General features: G+C 33.0%; 1 protein-coding gene across 1 annotated transcript; it reads right to left on the bottom strand.

The window, feature by feature from the left end:
* Positions 1–530: 530 nt before the first annotated feature.
* On the bottom strand, positions 531–2401 carry LOC131044678 (F-box/kelch-repeat protein At5g43190). The gene has a single exon (XM_057978054.2). It carries the CDS (start codon positions 2172–2174, stop codon positions 903–905), a length of 1272 nt encoding a protein of 423 aa, XP_057834037.2. The 5' UTR covers positions 2175–2401; the 3' UTR covers positions 531–902.
* Between the last annotated feature and the right edge of the window lie 18951 nt (positions 2402–21352).

Below are 21352 nucleotides of genomic sequence, written 5' to 3'. Positions count from 1 at the left end.
CAATTGTAAAGCCATTAGTCTTCTCTAATCTAGTATATCTTCTTTCTACAATTTGTATTTAAAGGAAGAACAGTCAATGTTCTTTCCAGCAGAATCATCACTATTGGTTACAGCCCCAATTTGTAACTAAATACTTTGAGCAATGCATTAACAGTCACAAGTGCAGTTCGTTCCATTTCGAATTGTAGTGGCTTCCAGAATTATTTGCAAAGTAAAAACAAGTGAATAACGCAATGTAAACAAACCATTACTTACAATGTAAAATGTAATTCATAGAAAATAATCAACTAATGGAACTGAACAATTAAGAACAGAATGAAATAGGGGTTTTATCAAGAAAGATCACTTACGCCTCAAAATAGAGGTTTCGACCAATTTTATATCTGTAAGTTATATGAATATAAATTATAACGAATTGAAAAGAGAAATCCCAGAGAGTTTTGTCATATCTGATGAACGTCATATTTTAGGAGTTTCAACTAAATATTAAAGCCTACAGGCTACATGCATTTTTTTTGTTGCTGCAAATAAACACAGAAGAACTATTAAACTTTATCAGCACTATACAGAAATTTTGATTACAAATTTTGCTATCTTCTGCATAAGCCCAAATTTGTGCCGCAGAGACGAAGGATTTCATAAAACACAAAAATAGCAATGCAGACCATGTGTGAATGGTACAAAAATAGACAACCAATCCAGGAGGAGCTGGCTCTGCTACACTTTGACAGTGCTTACAATTCACAATTGCATTCAACTGAATCAGACAACCAGCAACTGGGCTCAAAAGTGTTTTTCAAGTACACTAATTATAAAAAGGCTATTTGTCACAAAGAAAAATAATATTTCTTGAATGCATACAGCACCAAAGTTGTTACCAGGCTCCCAAATTCACAAAAGTTTCAGAATGACAAAAGAGTAGGCTCAAAAGCTACACATGGAATATGTTTAAGCTTCTGCCAAGAAGGACCGTCACCTAGTCGATGAGTTGAGCAGTGTCTGGTCTTCATATGGTAAACTATTACAGAATTGTAACCTTTTGCAAACCATACCACACCACCGCTGGCAAATACCTCCCAGGAATTGTGAATCTCATGTGATAAATCCAACTCCCGATCTCGTGTCCAAAGATTTTGTTCGGTATCCAATATCCAGAACACAAAATGCCCATCACCCTCATCGCAGCCATACCTAATTTTCCGTTTGCGGTCTTGGGCGGAACTTGCTGCCAGTACAAATAGGTTTTCCTCGTGGGTAGAATTAGATGCTAAGATGAATAGTTTTCCCTTCCATTCAAAGAGGCAATATGGATAACTTACCGAGGTAGGAATGAAAACAGAAAAACACCACTGGTCTTGATTCACGTCATAACCTATAATCTTGTAAAAAAGACCATCTTCATCTCTAAATAAGGCATCCACATCTCTAGATCCTTGCCCTTCCTGAACATCTATGCTTGGGGTTCTAACAAGGAAATAAATAACACCATTTAAAAAGACTGTATGCCGAGAAGAATTTCTAGGTTTGTTATTATCGTAAAATAAAGCCACAGGTGGACCCTTATACCACGAATCTGATTGAGAATCAAATACCAGGGTATATGTGTCGTCCTCATCGAGAGAGAAGCCTCCTATCACCAATTTTCCAGTGCTCTGCAGAGGACAAATGCCAATTATAAATGGGAAAGTCATGCTCCGCTTATCTATGAAAGGAGGCAGTGGCAAAATTTTCAAAATCTTTGTCACGGGGTTGTACACTAAAAACTCTAGGATCTTCTCCGGTGTCACAAATGTACAGAAACACATCAACCCATTCGATGAAGCAAGTAGACGTGTACTCCTATTAAAAAAAAAACTATCTATTCTCTCCAAAGAAAGAGAAACACGTGAAAGGTTACCCGATTGGGTTTTGTGGGTGCGGAATTGAAAGCTAACCACACGTCGTGGCACTGGTAATTGCTCGATGTAAATGAAAATTGATTCTTGATGACAGTTCTTATAATGGGTGTGAGCAAAATCTGGCTCAAAAATGAGGTTGCGCCATCTCTTTACCACTGTGGACATCTTAAGCAAATCTTTTGTTGAAACCCTAGTAAGTATCTCAGTAATCAATTCATCACGGCATTCAACATCCTCTGCACTGCTTCTACCTGTCAGTCTCGATTTGCCATCCATATTTATCTCTCTCAAACAAATTCTCTACACTTCTACTTCTCTTTTTTATTGCGAAGCTTCTCCAATTGCTGTTAGCGTAAACCAGTGGTAGGTGCAGCACACAATTTGAAATGGAGACATTGGCTTAGGTTTGATCATAAGTAATTTTGGTCCTCCTCTCCGTGGGAATTTAGTCAAGAAGGTTATGGAATATGCTTATTCATTACTTTAATTTACTCTAAAGATTAAAGATGTATCTCTATGCAGACGGAATCAGTTTATATCTATTTTAATTTGGGTGTGGGGAGCTTTTCAATAGATCAATTTTTTATTTTATTTTTTAAAAAATATAAAATTATACAAATAAGCAATAGTTATAGCTGTCCAAAAGAAATATATAAGAGAAGTTGTTCAAACAACAGCACAAAGGCAATACAAGAAATGAATACAACCAAATTTGTCCACCATTACTAAAGAAGCAGAATAAAGAACTACACTTGCTTTAAAAAAAAAAAATACGTAACTGTTGTTACAGTCTAAATTTGAACAATATTTTAAGCTGTTTGGACCAAAAACTGTCATCTTTACGATATTGAACAATCAATTTAATATTGTCCAACCACCAGCTGACTTCCTTATAAGTTTTGCTTGCCCCTTGTAGCTGAAAGCACAAAACAACAATCTTGAGATTAAAGCCTTTGAATTTTTGCCATGAGAAAACATTGTCAAACATCTGCTTTTTATTTAACAAAATAACTTGTCTTACTGAACCAACCACAATATCATTATCAAGACCAATACCCAAAATTGCCTCTTTCCAACTCAAAGAACGACAAATATAATTAGAAAATTAATAAAAATTACATTCCATTTCTTTTTAGCCAAAAAAAACAACCTTAGAAAACATGTTTTAATTTTTCAACCTACTGAAAAAAGGGACATTTGACTACATGAAATGGCATATGCTTCAACTTATCACCTACAGGTAGCTTATGATGAAGTATCCTCCAAGATAAAACTTGAGTGTTAGCCTCAACCTTAGATTTTCATATTTGAGAATTCAACTTCCACCAAGTTTTTTCTTGAAATCTACAACTCCATTTCTGGTTTAGTCTAGGCTTAAGAGATAAACTTTGGAAGGAGATTCAAATAGAACTTTTTAAGAGGGAAACTTGAAAAATGAAATTTAGACAACCATACCCAATCTTTAGAAAAATCACAATGCAAAAGGGTGCATAGCTTCATTATAAGCTCCATTGTAACCAAGGATCTCACAAAGACAATGAACCCTTTAATCTAAGTTTTTGAACTAAAAGCACCATTAATCTGTTGCCAAGCAACCCACTCAGGCAAATTACAATCTCAAATATCACCGAAATGGTGAATCCCCTTCTTCAAAGGATAAAAAGCATGTCTTGGGAAGGCAAGAGCAAGTAGAAGAATTATTAATGACTAACTGAGAATTATTATTAACTAACTAGTTTAGTGTAAAAATGGATAAATCAAAGTATTAATAATAACTAACTAAGCATTGGCATCTTGGAAAAGCATCTTAACATGTTTGCACAACTTAGGACCAAAGCCCAACTATTGGAACATCTTTAAGATAAATCTCCAACTCATTCTATTGTAAGCTTTGTCAAAATCCATTTTGACCAACAATGCATTTTGGCCTAATCACTGAGCCCACTCACTGGTCTCCCATGTCAACATTAGATTATTGAGGATAAACCTACCACCAAGGAAACCTGTTTTTTTGGCTCTAACTATACCTTTCACTACCAATTGTATGCATAATGCTAATGCTTTAGCAATGATTTTATAAGAGGTGTTAAGTAAAGTAATCAGATGCCATCTAGAGAGAGTCTTCATTTCTCCCTTTCGAGAGAAACTTAATTAAACCTTTATTAATAAAAGGCCCTAAAGAACCTTGCTCCAAAGCCTCCATGTATAAAAAATAATTGAAGTCCTCCTTAATGTATGGGCACATCGTTTGATAGAATTCAACTTAGTGCCCATCAAAACCAAGACTTTTGTAAGGGGGCATAGAGAAGACAACATGTTCAAGATCTTCAATAGATAACTCATGATCAATAAAATCGACTATACTCAGAATCCACCTTTTTGGGAATGATATCTTGAATGTATTCTTCCAAGGTAAGTTGGCATCAAGCCAATTAGGGACTTCACAAAAAAATTTCTCGTAGAAATTATTAAACGTCTTAATCTCATATGATTTTGTATAATGGGAACAGACTCATCATGTATTGCTCCAATGTTTGTAGTTTTTAAAAATTGGAAGAAATACGTGGAACCTCAATTATCTTCTTTAATCCTGTGTAATCTAGATCTTAATCTAGCTCCTTGACCCTTATACATGTCAAGTTTGCAGAGTTGAGCTCCAATAGAAGTAATAGAGGACTAAATGCTGGTATTATTTGGATTGGAAAGAAGCAATTTTCTAGAATGTTCTAATTTTTCATGAAGGGATTTCTCCTTACGTTTTCTTTGTCAAGATAGTCTTCTTTCAAATCCTTGAAGGAACCTGACACATTGAGAAATAGCATGATGCCATCAATCTCTATAAGATTCTCTTTCTTGAGGCTTGGGTAAGGAGTTCCAAATGCCAATAAGCACAACAACACATGGGGGATTTTTTAAATGGGAAACATTGAGCTTGTAAGGTAAATGGGCTTCTTTACTACCAGAACTAGACCCAGAAATAGAGCATAGGATGGGAAAATAATCTGAAAGAGTAGTAGAATAGTCAACTTTAACCAAAATGTTCGAAGGCTATTGAATAGGCTGCAAGTTGGGAGAAACATGAAACTTATCCAACCTACTAAAATTCCTCTCATTTCCAATTCTACAATTTGACCATGTGAACTAGTTATGGGCATGACTAATATGCTTGTTATGAATTGGATCAACCACCCCAATATAATTACGATAATTCAACCACTTGTCAAACTCTTCAACGACCTTTGTCTCACATTAACTAGAATAACAAAAGGATTAGGACTTTATTCTTTTGTAAAAATTGGGGGATATCTTGATCTTTGCCTCTGAAGGAGGAGGAGACCTAGAATTTTGAACTTGAGATCTTGTAGAAGGATGCACCTCAGCGGAGGGATACTGCTGTGAAAAATTTGGACCATTTTGAGTAATAACGGCTCCCATAAAATTAGATGGAGAGGGCTCTTTTCTTTTCCATACTATTGTCCATCCATCAAACCCAACAACCTCCTTATATGAAGGAACATGGAGACGGTAGAATTATTATTTGTACATGGGATATCCAAACAATTAGTTGGTGATTGTAAAATCGTAGGGGTCTTATGTTGCAATGAAGGCTAAGACGGGTTTTGTAATGATTGAGAGCTAGTGGTAGAAATAGCTTGAGGTTGAACAACTCTACTTTGTCTAATAGGACAATCTCTTATCAAACAGACATCTCGGTGATAGTAAAAACAGGCATTAGGCTTATTTCTAAGATAAACTAGAGGCTAAGAAAATTCGAACCCAAGCTCGATTAACTTGATGTTCTCAGGAAGTAGATTATTTAGGTTCATTTCCACACATACTCTTGGGTGGACCCTTAGGCTACAGAACTTGTTTGCATTGTTCTTACACCAAGTTACTCTTCCAAGCTAGTAAACTATGTCCTTCAAGAAAAGGTTTGAATGCCAAATTCAAGTGGGGAAGCTCAACCCACATTGGGTAACATGACTTAAACGACCCTTCAAGATGGAAATCTAGAGTCCAAGCTTGAAGATAACAAACTTGCCCATAAATGATCTAGGAACCATATTGTAATACAACTTGAGCATGCTTAGTAGACTTGAATTTACAATACACATAACCATTCCCCAACCCTCTCAAAGCCTTAATCTCCCACCCCTTATTTTCCTAGTTTAGTTTAGCCCATTTGCAAAAATTAGTTTTAGACGGTATGTCTCTTAAGAAAAATAGAATAACATAATTGTGTTGACAATATTGAATGCATTCAATTACTTCATTAGAAAGTAAAAATTCAAAGGATTTACTAGCCTCCTCATTAGTTACTGTTTCCATTGTATGCTCCCCTCCCATGGAAATGTCTTTATTGTTAGCATTTGCAGGGGAAAAAGAAGATGAAACGTTTACAACTCCAACCAAACATTTACAACTCCAACCATTGCCAAATCAATAGGTTGCTTTGACCCATCCTTTGTTGGATCAAAAGGAACTCCATTTCTCTTCTCAGCTTGAGGGGTGACTAGCTTTCCCTAGGTCGAATCAATTCCTACTTGACAAGCCTTTGTCTTCAATCTCATTTTTTTTCTAGCCCTTTCCTAGCATGGTTTAGGGATCGTATGCACTTCACTAGCTACCAAAACGTCGGTTGAGCACTGGCAAAGCAACACAAGACGACAACTTTGCTCTCCAACAAAACATGCTAGGGGAGAGGGACCAGTAGTTGTACGGGGTCCAATAGTCGTTATAGCAATTGTGCATATAATATCCAGTCTTGCCACATATTTATACTATATAATGTAAATAAACAATCCACATGTAAATAAAAAAATTACCAAATGTTGATCAAAATAGACCAATACTTGAACATAAGAGAACCCATAAATGTTATATTAAAAAGACATAAATGCATTAATTAACAAGTGAAATAGATCATTTTTTGTTTCAAATAAAATATCAGAGCTATCCACTATAAGTATGTCATATATAAAATAAGATACTCACTTAAACAAGTAGTGTTATCATAGTGTAAAAATATTATTCTTATGTGTACAACTATTGGGGTAGCAATGTATATGTAGTGGAGTATTTCATATTAGTAATTTGTCTTATCACAAATATAAAAGGTGAACACAATAAATACCTTGTTTTTCTCCATGAAATGTGAGGGATTGTCCAAAGATTAAGTGTTCAACAATTGGTCCCTTTGTGTTCCTATAAGTTTTATTTTATATCATAATATGTTGTTTTTGTGTTCAACTATTTGTCCTTTAGTGTTGGATATAAAAGTTAGAGATAACACGCATTTATGATTACTAATAGGTATTTGGTCCATTTAAGTTTCATATAAGTTATATTTTACATAAAAATACGATATTATATTAATTACAAATGATATTTTTTTATTTAACAACTAGGGATTTTTAGATTAAGTTTTGGTCGAATCTTTAACAAGTCATTTTTTTTACCCTTCGTACTAGACGTGTTATTTTGACAACTTGCATGATGAGTTACGACTTCAAACCTTAGTTGTAGATAGTTAAGTGCCCATGTTACATTCCTAAAAAAAAACAGAGGTCTTACGATATTTCATGTGACGGCTACATGTTGACGAAGTTATCCCTAACGACTATTGGTCCCTCTCCCCTAGTGTTCTAGTCTAGGGTTTCACCTTCATGCGAGTTGGAGATGTATATATTTAGATGTACAAACCAATTGTATTTAGGGTAATATTTAAACGAAGGAGGGCTTTCTAAATTTTTTGAGAAAATTTTTAACACTTTGGTATCATGAATTTTGTAGTGTAATATAGCTTAGCAACTTGGTGGTCTCAGGAAGAATGATTGAGAATAAAAAATTAATAAATAAACATCACTTTTCTTCCATTTCTTTGACAAGTGGCAAAAAAAATTCTCATGGAGTAATTTCTAGTCCACCCCAAAATATGTAGTACTAAAGAATAAGAGTTGCTATTTTTCAAGAAATGATTACATTTTTTTTCTTTCATGGGACTTCTTGCTCCATGAAAATAGATCTTGAAACCCCCTCCATAGGACCTCGCCCTTATAATTTTTTTAATCTTTTTAAGATTTTTTAAATTTTAGGATATATAATTTTTTTGTTCTTAAGATTTTTAAAGGTGCTAGGAATAAATGTATTTTTTTAATTCTATTAAAATGTGTTTAGAAAGGTAACTATTGGATATTTATGATTTTAAATTGTTTTATGTTTTTAAGATTTTAATTTCATTTATAAATTTTAATGCTTTTTAAAACATATGTATGTTTATTCATTATAAAATATTCTACATAAGAAGATAAACATGTCCCTATCTAGATGTTATTTAGTTGTATCTATTAGATTTTTTATGATTTTAAGGTTCCAAGATTTTTTTTTTTCCAACTTTTAGTATGTCTCCCTATTCATGCTTACTCGTCATTTTAATTTTCTTTTAAAAAAATATATATAATTCAATTGTAACATTTTATGATTTTTTGTTTTTAGAATTCTAGAGTTTTTAGGGGCTTGTATGTGTTTTGTTATTTTTAAAGTATTTAGCATTTTATATTTTGGTGGGTTTTAAAGATTTTAAATATTTTTAGAGGCTATAACATAATAATTAACCCTAATGTAGGTGAACATTACATTATCTAGCCCTTTCACATATGAAACTAATTGATAATAGTCCTTTTAAGTTGTTTATTATTTGACTATTGTTTGTACTTACACTTTACTTGTTATAAGGAATACTCATTAAATATAATTTGTGTGACTAATCATTATAATGGTAAAATTTTCATACCCATGCCAATTTCCAATTAATTTTGCCCTTATTTGTATGAATGAAAAATATAAATATGCATGACACACTTTTGTGTTAAGTTTGGCTACTTCTCTAGTACCTATCCATATGCATTTACTCCTCATTCCACACACTCCCATACATTAGTACTTACTTTTATCCTAGATCTACACTTACATTTATTCACCTCATTTTTTACCTAGACTTACACATATTGATCCCCTACCTTGATGCCACTCGTTATGTGTCTCAAGTCATTTTAGTGATGTATGGGAGTAATACTACATGGCTTGAATTTGACTTGAAATCCAAATTTTTAAAATTCAAAATTTCCAACTCTTTCCTTTTTACATTAGTTATTGGGAGCTTATTTAGTATACATGTTGTTTGACCATTCGTTATATTTTGGTATTTAAAGAAACTTGTTTGAGCATAAATACTATTCACAGATCACCTTGGAATCATTCAAATTTTTAGGCACTTCTAGGAACATTTAATCTTTCAATTTGGACAACTAAAAAGAACCTATTCTACATCAAAGTCATTCTAGGATATCCACACTGATTCAGATTATTGTCTTTGATACTTTTGTGATTGTAAAGTTGGCCCAATCAAGGAGATGACCTAGGAGAATCCGACACTTGCAATTCAACAACTTTCCCAAGGTAATGCTAAATATTATTAATCTTTAATAATCAATGATAAATAGAGATCATCTAATTAACTAAAGAGTCAAAGTGTTTGTTTCACCAAATGGGATTCTTGAATTATTAAATGTATTCATAGTTGCACAAAAATTATCTAAAGCCACAAGATTGATGTGCACAAAAAATTTAAACTTTGATAGTCTAAGGTATTTTTCAAATAGGGAGTGTAATATCCCGTTTTTAACTAAATTTAATTTCATGAAAAAGTGATCATTCTGATATTTCCATAGACTAAGGTAGGATCTAATAAAATGATTTATTTATTTATATTAATGATCATGCACAAAACACATTACATTATGAGGAGCCCATGCTCCAACCAATTTTCAACTTTATCACCAAGAGACTAAAATATAAAATAAAATAAAAATGACATGTGTTCAACTAAATTAGACTCATAATAAATAAATTATCTAACCAATTTTTAGCTTTATCACCAAGAGACCAAAAAATTAAAAAAAATATGACACATGTTCAACTTAATTGGACCCATAATAACTAACCAAATATTTATCCTATTCCCAAGACCTAATTACATTGTTGCTACATTTAGCATGATCACATTCATAAGTTCCTAACGGAGGCACAATATCCAAATCAATAGTCACATCCCATTTGGTCTCCTTTAGTATCAAGCATCCTTTATTTCTCAACTCAATATTAGCCTTAATGATCTACTTCTCTTTCAGGTACTTGTTGAGAAATTTCACCTCTTCCACATTCAAATTATTTTTTCCATGAGGGAAGAAGTGTGTTGATTGAATATATTTTTTGTATAGTAGCATGACGCCCTCTTTCACCGGGATCATAAACCTATCCTTCGAAATCTTCATAGTAGAAAAAACCTATCAAAATGTTATTTAATAGGTGAGTTCACTATTAAACCCAGTAAGGTGCCTTCCTTTGGACTGAAAAATCTCTTCATTCTTCCTTATCCATAAAAACCACAATACCTCATTAGTAAACACAAGCTAAAATATATTAAGAATGTGATCAAACAACTCAACATAACCGACCAAAATCTCAGACCATGAAAAACCATGATTATCATCCCAAGAAATAGGTAAACCAAACATTAATGACCAAAGATCTATGCCAAACTTACATTTAAAAAATATATGCTCAAACAATTCAAGAACATTACATTCATCACAAGTTCTAGTAGGCAAACCATAAGCATGTAAAACATTATCTACAACAAGATTTTTTAGCCAAAGAAGCCATCTAAAATAGGTCTTCTTAGGTTTAGCAGGTTTGTGCCACAAATGGTTAAGGATTTAAGCCACTTGGAGTCTAACCAATTCAAATTCCAAACCTTATTAAGCCACACATATATGTCTCTTGAGACAACTAGCATATTATAACTCTTGTTGACTAAGATACCATTTTTAATTTAGTGTCATCTTGCCATTTGATAGAAGCAATGAGATCACTATCACTTATCATTTTACCAGAGAATTAGTCCCCCAGTATATTGCAAATCACTGTGTGTGTCTTTTAATGAGTAGGAGGAATGCCAAAATTATCACGCAATTGCTCCCATGTCCCAAGCTTTCCATAAATCAAATATATTACAAAATACTCATCCCATAAGATTCCCATAATTTTGCAGTGTGTTTTTTAGTCAAAGCAAGCAATTTCTCATTTGACACAAGACCTTATCATAAAGATCTGCAAAAGAAAAATAATAGGGGGGATTGCTTAACTATTGCCCAATCACAAACTAAGTGTCTCACTAGTGACCATGCCTTCCATGGGGATTTGAAAACCATAGAGCCATAAATCCTAACTTCAAATTGGCCAAAAAGGGTGTCATGAATGTTAATATGAGACCACATCTTTCCTTTCTTGGGCTTAGACAACCTAAGATTATTTCTCACCAGTGTCTTCCAAGGTTTATCTCCTTGGATGACATTAAATATCCATTTCGAGCTCAAAGGCATGCCTTGCATCCTTAAGTATTTCAACCCTAGCCCACCCTACATTTTAGGTAGTTAACACAAGTTCCAAGAGACATTATGCCTCTTCTTACAACCCTTACCATCAAACCACAAGAATTCCCTAATAACATTTTGAAGCTTATTAAATTAGAAGTTGACAAATGGCCAAGCATAAGAGTGGTAAATAGCATGAGAAGCTAACACTTTTTGGACCGCTTGCACCCTGCCAGCCAGTGAGAACATATGTGTTTGTCACTTTAAATGTTTCTTTTCAATCTTCTTAAATAACCAATCCCACATTCCCTTCAAAGATGGAGAAAATGAGAAGAGATACCCAAATATTTGACCAATTTGTAAGGATTAGACCAACCCTGCCCTTTATCAATAAACCCATTGGGAGGGAAATCAATCCACCCTATAACAATAGATTTGTGTGGTGCCACCTTAGAACCAGAGGCTTCAATTATTTTTTAAGCCTATTCATTATATTATCAAATTTTCCTTAGCTCTATCAAGAGAGTTGTATATTTGTAAAATGATAGGCTTTGAAAGATGACCATAGACATAGAAAATTGTAGAGAAGTTTTTAAACAATATATTCATCAACCTACATAATTTAGGGGGAAAATAAAAAGCACCAATTATTCTGTAGATAATGTTCAATATATTTTAAAATATTTATTTATTATAAACTTTTTTTTTTTATTAGTGATGAAGGGACCCAAAACCCTATACAAACAAATTTTGTCAAGATCAGATACCCATTGATAGAATGCTTGTAAAAGATAAAACATGGACAAACAATAGCCAACTTATAGCAAATAAAAAAATAAGTAGGTTCACGAAAACCTTATAGAAACAACTGAAGGACAAACTAAAGAGATAGAACCTACACCACCCTTGGAGCCTTTTAACCACCATGAGCACCCTTGACCAAGGATTGAGAGACGTCATTATGATTAGGAAAACCTTTCTCTTTGGACAACCATCCAAGAAAGACCATCCTTTGAAGGTATAGAGAAAGGGGATGCAAGAGGACAAGCCACCAAGGATTTAGAAGGTAGAGAGATTGGGGCAGTATCCATAGCCAAATCTTCATGCTTGCTGGCCACAACAGGCTCTAGAGACAAAGTTGAATATTTCCATTACTCAATAGGACCATATAGAATTACAAAAATGACAATAAATTTCAAAATGAATTCCTCATCCTTAGAATCATCTTCAATATTACAAAATTCTCTCATAGTTAGATGGTCATGGAGAGAATTTTTTAATCATGTCACATAACTATGGCGATATTTGTGACAATGTACAACTAAGTGACTAGTAGAAAAAATCTCCTATAGCGAAGAGGAACGTTGAACACACCATAATGTTTAGATGGGGGGTAAATTAGAATTTACTTAAAAACTTAAAACCATTCCATTTTTAGATTAAACAATAAATACCATTTGCAAAAACAAGAACTAAAAGTAAAGCATGTAGTACAATGATCAACACAAGGACACCAACAATTTTACATCGAAAACCCAATGAGGGAAAAACCATTTTGAGAGCTACCTCACAATATAAATGAACAAGTTTTGCAATATTATTTTAAGGCTCACTTCCTAAGAAAACTCACTACTCCTTGATGAAATTGTTGAGAAAGATACATAGATTTATTAACGAGATTCACTATTTTATAGTACCATACATGAAAATTTCAATGAAAGACATGAACATGAACTAATATAAAAGATACATCTAAAATATGACAGATGTTGCAGTCCCTTTTTTGCACAATTACTCCATTAGACTAAATTGACACCCTTCACAAATGATTTGTTCTTCTATTTATAACATTCATATCTCAGTAACTCATAAACAAAATCATAACATAGATAACTAGACAAACAACAACATCATTGTATTATATTATCAATCTCCAGTATTATGGATCTCAATTTATCACTCTATATCTCATATCATAGCTCTTATCTATTATATATCTTCTCAGTAACAAATAAAATGACATTATATACACTTCCCAAGTTGGGATATTACTCTACAGATAGAGTTCTATTTCTATACCACAAACCATGTGTGGTAGCCCAAGTCATCTTTGTCTCTGGTCCTTCCCTACCAACACACACACACACACACACACACACACACACACACACACACACACACACACACACACACACACACAAATTAATATACTCTATCACTTGAAAGAAAATATTTGCTCATCTGAGGTTAACAATACAAATCAACTAAGTCATCTTGCATTTTCATTTTTTTTCTTATGTATATAAGATTATAGAAACATGACTAGATTATTTTACACATGCAAAATAGTCATAATCAAGATCTAATAATAAGACAAATGCCTATAATAGTATAATCGAGTAAAGTATCTCAAGTAGCATTAAAATATGAAGTATCAATATCCAACTATGGGTGGGGCCTCATATCCTCCCCCACTATGAAAAAAATTCCTCCTAGAAGTTAGTAAGGTCATAAAGTGCCCACCCCTTGAGATAATATACAAGGTGACAAGGTCAAACTTCTCCCTTAGTAAGTAGTAAGAGTATCACAACATTGCCTACTAGAACAACATCACTAAATAAACACTGACAAGGGCATTTACACATAATAAAGAGTGACAAGAAATTCTTCTTAGGTTATTATACACACAACATATAGTACAAGACCCCAATATAGCCTACAAATATTTAACAACAAAAAAGGGGAACAAGTCACACCCAATATGGTTTTAACTACACAAGACCATTAGGTTATCACTAACAAACTCAATAATTAAAAAAATATCATTCATTGTCAAAAAATGTCTCATGTAAACTTGATCCTTAACAAGAAGCCATACATCACATCATGCCATCAGCATATCATACCCATAGTGTTTAAGAAAACATTAAATCCCCTCTTTAATTGTTATTCTCTAATACTTGGTTTCTCATCAAAATAGCCAAAACAACATTATCAACACATTATTACCACAAGATAGATTCACAAGACTCATAACACAACACTCACACAAAAGGATGAGGATGACTAGTGCCCAAAATTATCCTTTGAGAATCCATCTTACATAGATAATTACCATCAGGTGCTCCTAGAGATACCTCTACATAAAATTATTAGATAAAATCGGGGAAAATGAATTGTAACCATCCCACTATAAATGTAATCATGCGGCCGTCACTCCCTAGTTGTCCTACTAAAATCAAATTCTTCTCAAATCAAGAACATGCATCACTTCTTTCAATAACCATTTATTTTCATTTGGTAATTCTATTTGTATCTTTCCCCTTCTGACAATTTTGCATGGTTCATCATCACCCAAATAAACTTGTCCAAAATCACCTTGAAAATAGTTTAAAAATATTTCCTATGTGGTGTAGCATGAAATGAATCCCTCGAGCCTAACACCCAAGAATCAATAATATTATCTAAATAAAAAATTAAAGAATCTTGCAACATATTACCTACTACATTTTCTTCCTTGTTATTTTCTTGGAGTCCATCTCCTTGTTTTTCCTTTTAGGACCAACAACTTTTCTTCAGGTTTCCTTTCTTCCCACATTATCAACACTCCAACCTTACTCTAGATTTCGATCTTCCCTTCTTAGGTTTCCCACGATCTGTTGGGCTATTTGTTTTCTCTCCTTTTGTTGTCCCCTATTCTCCACAATCAAAGCATTACCTAATGCCTCACTTGTTCTTTTCAATTGCATTTACTCACTAAGGATAAACCAACATAATTATCAAACTTTGAAGTGTTTAAACTAGAGACAAAATCACTTACAACCATGACCAAGCTATTCTAGCTTTCTAGCAATAAGCACAACATCAACAGAACACTAATCTCGTCATCAAAGGTTACTTTTATATAACTTAACTAACTAGTGACTGTATTAAAGTTCTCATTTAACTGATCAACAACAAAACCACCTTCTAACATCTTCATATTAAATAAATGTTTCATAAGAAATACCTTGTTAGAAGTTGAGGATTTTTCATACAATTTGTCTAATTCCAACATTAGGTCCATCATTTTTTTATATATATTGAAAGCCACCAACGATGCCAAGCATATTCGTATGGTTCCTAATGTCTTTCTATCGATAATCTCCCATTCTTGATCTATCATAATTATCAACTTATTTTCTTTTCCACCTAATAGTAAGAAAATATCTTTTAGATATAGATAGTCTTCCATTTGCATCTTCCATAAGTGGTATTTTTGGTCATTTAACTTTTCAACCTTAAACTTGGCTTCATTTGTCATTTCTCTCACTCATATCTAAAATCTCCCACCAAGTGATTGAAATACATGGCTCTAATACCAAATGTTAGGGTTTAGGTGGATTAGATCAATAAACAATACTAAATACAATGTTGAATAAATAAATAAACAACTCACAATAACACACTGATTTAATATGGTTCACCCAATGTAGGCTACATCAATTGAGAAATAGTCATCCTATTTTTTCTATTATCCAGTAAAGAAACAAATTACAATCTCAAGGCTTTTTACATTCTACAAACAGTTATTTATCAAGACAATTTTATGGTTACAAAGGTCATTTTACATACCAAAATAACAACTGACTCCTTTATTTAAATAATGGGTAATTTTTGTATTGGGGGCTTTGCCTCTAGTCCCTAGTTGGGTGTGTTCCCTCTAGACCCCTACCATGGGCTCTACTCCCAGGCCCCACAGGAGAGGCTCTGCCCCCAATACTCCATTGCAATTGATTTGGGGGGAAAATGCAACTGACAAATTCACCAAAATTTAAGCTTGACATCACGATTAGTCACCACATACCAACCAAAAATAGATGCAAGGCAATATGTTGAAAGAACTAAAAACATAAGATATATTTTTTTGTGATCCAAGATTACTTGACACTAAAGATGCTCCTACATCAATTATTATACATATATTATAACTTAAATTTATACAAACAACTTTTGATCCTATGTGAAATAGAATAGAAAGTTGTTGAATTAGCCCATTTTTGCATAAAAGGACCATATAGGAAGAATCAAAACACAAATATATAATCCCTCAAGCCTAAGAAATGGCACCACTCAAAATTTAATTTACTCAAACTATATACACATTTTTTAAAAATAAGATAGTCAAGATGAGGATAAAAAGCCAAGATAAATTTGATTTTTTATTAAAATAATAAAATTTGTAAAATTTGAAATAAATTTTCTTTCATGTATGTCAAATTGAATGTAGATACAACTCTAATTTAAATTTCCCCATATATAATATAAACTAAATAGAATAAAAACAAAATGTTATCATTTATAGATTGAATAACCATCAATAACCCTCCTCAATACTACTTTCAAAGATTTTATTTAAAATTATTCTACAAGGATTCATTTTTCTTTGTTACAAAAAAATGAAGAACCCAAGCCATTTAAATTGTGTTTATCAGTCTTTGAATTAAAAATTAAGAAAAGTGAATTGGAAACACAAAAAACATATCTGAATGTATGCCCACAAAACATTGGAGCACATAACATTAAAGGTAGACAAATCTTTAATTGTCAAATTTTTACTCAACCACAACCCAAATGAAACCCAAATGAGAGCTTCAATTCAACTATATTATTGTATCAAAAATAACCAAATAAGGCAATTTTTAGTGAACAAAAGTGTAAACATTGAACACTTAGTATGTAATGTTCCATTTTTCTTTGTTTCACTTTCCATGCATTGTAACACCATTAACGTATTTAGTACTCAAAACAAAAAATTGATTAATTTAGTAGTATTTATTACTTCTAAATTAACTACTTATTACCAAGTAAATTAATGCATCATGATTACCAATCAAATTTGGATTCAATTAATTGAGATCCATTTCATCCCTTTAAATCATAAAGTGTAGCTCGTTAAGTAGTGTTATCACAATACCTTCTTAGTCATATTCCACTTAATTTATGTGATTAAATTATTTATATGTGGATTCTAAGGTGTGGGACAACATAGCAAGACATGTGTGTCCTTAACTTAGTGAATAAACATGCACGCATTAAAAAATGAGACATCTAAGTAATAAGGGCACACCCTTAAGTGAGGGTCATTTCTTAAATTTTAATACACCTTGTGTGTTGTACAATATATACAAATTTGATTTTCATACCATTTCAATACAACTATTAACTAGGTTGTGTAATCAAGTTCATTATGTAGATGATGATATTTGATAAAAATGGACAAAAATTAATGATTTTGATATTACAAGTAGGGAAGGGCCTTGAACCGTACACAAAAAGTTTAGCTAAGCATAAAAATGGAGCACAAAAATAATAAGACTGACACCCTAGCCAACATTAACCCAACAAATTGAGAAAAAAAAGCACTATTGAGCATACAAAAACTAAAACAACTTAGTAGTTGCGAAATAATCTAGTTGATGTAATTCTAGTTATTAGTTAAGGAGTCCATTGAGTCCTCTCATTTTTTTTTCTCCAACAATTTCTTAAGACTTGTACTACCTTTTTCTTATATTTATTGATCCTTGAGTGCCCAATAATTGTACCCATGATGGCTTTCTCATAATTCCATCAATGATTTTTACAAGATTACAGAAATAATTTTTCATATTCTTGACTCTGCCCCAATATTGATTAATGGTTTAATATATCTTTTTTCCATTTGTTATTACATCTTTTACATTCATTCTATTCTTGTAATTTCCCTTTCATAGCCTCCATTATGTTTTTGAGGACAACAATTTCCACATTAAGAGAATCTAGAGAGTCAACTTGATGTTCAATTGTTCATCTTACTTAACTTTTTCATTTTTTTCATCCCTTTGGTTTTCCTCCACATTCCTATGCATTCTTTGAGTTTTCCTCTATGGACTCAAAGTCCTCTTTTCCAGAATCATAATCCATAAGCTCATTTTCAAGAGATAAAACCATATTATCTTCCTTGTCATCTTCATTCTCTTCCTCATCTTCTTCCTAAATTTCCTCCTCAACTTCCTACTCATCCACATCATCTTCATGTTCCTCCATTTCATCTTATTATTCTTCTTCCTTAACATCCTATTACAGTAAAAAGTCTTACATTTCCTCATATTTAGTTTTTTCCTCATTATGCTCCCCTTCAATATCAAGCTTCACATTCTTACCTTTTTTATCAGAATAAATTTCATTTCTAATAGCACGAGTGTAACATAAAAAATATATCCCTTGTAATTAATGAGACAAATGACACTTTTCCTCCATGTCATCGGAGGTCAGGATCTACCATTGTGTCCTTTTGTCCACTCAAACCATCCATGTTAGCTCTGGCCTAAGCATTACCAACTCCGCCAACCTGTCACCTTCAGGGACATAGGTGCGGCGCGGAGACGTTCGCACATCGCGCTAGCATCCCACGAATCTGACAATTTGCAGGTGGTCATTCGAGTGTTACACTTATGCCTGGAAGGAATCGTAACACCTCTGCATGCACCCACTGACATTCGAATTCCTTCCTCGGCCTTTATCTTTCACTTTGGAGGCGTTTTTTAAGGGATTCTTTGGGCAAGTTTGGCAATCTTCTTGTAGGTTAAGCTCTTGGAGACCACTTTGGACAACATTCCATCAACACCACCATTGTTGCAACATCTCAAGCACACTACACCAGCATTTCCAACAATTGTTTGTAAAAGGGGATTTTCCTTAACCTTTTTCTTCCATTTTCGAATACCTTTTATCAATTTTTTGTTGCATCCTTTCAATTATCTTTATCATATTATTATTCTCATGACTTCTTGGGTTGTCTGTGGAGGTGGAAACACCAAATCGGGGGCCTGACTTAGGCAGGCTCCAAAACACAACCCCAACATTTTCCCTTCTTGCTCGAGTGTAGGTTCACGAAGGTGTGAGGATCATCATTTAGCGGGAGGCTTCAATCGTGGACCAATTGTGAGTGTTTTCATCTTTCTCCTTTCCTTTGTTTTATTTCAATCATTTCGCATCTCGCAACTTTTAGCTTCCTTCATTAGTTTTTTGTGTGTCATTATATTGTCCACGTATTCAAAACTTTCCGTATGCGCTTTGTACTTCGTCCGTACATGACGACAACGCGTCGCATTGGTATACCAGCTCCGTGTGCTCGTCCTCGAGACAGAGGCTTGATAGAGCCGTCTGTGAGTCCCGGATCATGGGCAATTGCCTTGGTTTATTATTTTATCCCCCGGCTCATCTTAGCGCCACTTCGCAGAGGTAACCAGAAGGACAATTTGTCCTCAAGGGCACATCATCCTTGAGGTGGCAAATTCCCTCCATTACAACAAGCCTTATCAAGCCTAGCAGATCTTCTCCCCCCAACTTCTCTTTATAGTGTTGTATAAACCTAAATATTTCCTTAATGTACTTTTGTCCTAATTGACCAAACATGTCATCTAGACAAATCCCTTTCACCTAATATCTCCTACTTAATTAAATAATCTTATTATTTAATCAATTCCATTTTTATCTCCTCTTAAAAATTATTGCTATTTACACCTATCCTTTACCTCACATATGGCTAAATATAATTAAATATTATTGTTTAATTATGGCTATATTTCCTCCACTAATCCTAAGAATAAAGGACACCTAAGAACACTTATCCACATAATTCCAATATTCTTTCCACCAATTCCAAAAATAAAGAGTTTGTAGACACACTTATCCTTTATATTCCTCATGGTTGCAACCACATTAAATTTACTAAATGTATCATATCTCTTAACATTCAAAGAGCCTCTAGCTCGACCCTACATTCTCTCCATGATCCTAAGGAAATCCTGTTATTGGTCCTCCCACATCTCAATCATCCATTACCTCTCCCAAAAATCTATAAATAGAGGCACATTCTCATCTATTTCCATCCATCACACTTTGAGCTTAGTTGCGTGTTGTCAAAACAAGTAATCTCCAAGAAAATAGCATCCACATAACAACCATCATTGGAGTAGATCAAGTCACATCAAAGTTTTTCGTAACACTTGTTTTTAGTATTTATGATTTTATTTATTTTTAACTTCATTGTTAGCTTTATTGAAGGTTTTTTCATTTGAATAAAAACTTGCATTCTTGTTTGTTTTCACCTCACATTGCAAATCCTAGAATTACAAATATGTTCCAACAATGAGGGCTCTCTATATGAAGGTTTTGAATCTTTAGAAGTTGTTCAATGAAATGAGGCAATATCAAGACATCTACCTATAGTTTGGAAGAAGTTTTCAAAATTAAGATTTTAATGGTCAATATTATCTCTCTTCTAATTAGAGATAAATTGAATTATCAAGAATGTGAAGAAAAAGCATTAAATAAGACAACCATAAAGACATCTACTTATAGTTTATAATAAATTCTCAAATTTTAGATTTTCAAATTGAATAACATAAATCTCTTCCAATTAAGTAGTAAATTAGATCATAAAAAATATCATGTAAAATGTATGACTTCAACTTGATAACCTTTCGATAATGTATAGAATAAGAATGTTTGGAAAACTTAATTTATGACCATGTAAACAAAAATAGAATCTATTTATAGATTTAAATTCCTTGCAAAAAATAGAGAAGATATATTTGCACTTTTCGTATACTTGGATTGGGCTCCTCAAACATTTGACTCATAATAACTCATCCTATTCCTTACAAACTTCAAATGCTAAATTTAATCGAGGGATCGTTCCCCTAAATATTTGGTAAATTCATAATTTCGTCCCTTTAATGACACATGGGCAAGGTAACACTAGAGTTCAGTATTGAATTGTGGCTCCATTTGTCAAAGGCCAACGAGTTCCTTAATATTTTTTTTGGAGTATTTGAATCAATGCAAATTTTGGAAAAATATCTATACATGGGTGCTACTTTCAAGAGGGTTGGGAATAATTTTTTGCATTATTTATTCAGTATCTTATTGTAATAGAACCAAACACAATAATAAGTACTTTTAAAGAATGAGTAATTGTTAATTTTTATTTTATTT

Source organism: Cryptomeria japonica, chromosome 1 (genome assembly GCF_030272615.1).
Source record: "Cryptomeria japonica chromosome 1, Sugi_1.0, whole genome shotgun sequence".
Lineage (NCBI taxonomy): Eukaryota > Viridiplantae > Streptophyta > Pinopsida > Cupressales > Cupressaceae > Cryptomeria > Cryptomeria japonica.
Note: the sequence above shows the minus strand (reverse complement) of the source record. Positions and strands in the feature narration are given on the sequence as shown.

What these genes read in the sequence shown, in the direction of transcription:
- LOC131044678 (XM_057978054.2), bottom strand. Translation starts at nt 2,174, where the DNA reads ATGGATGGCAAATCGAGACTGACAGGTAGAAGCAGTGCAGAGGATGTT.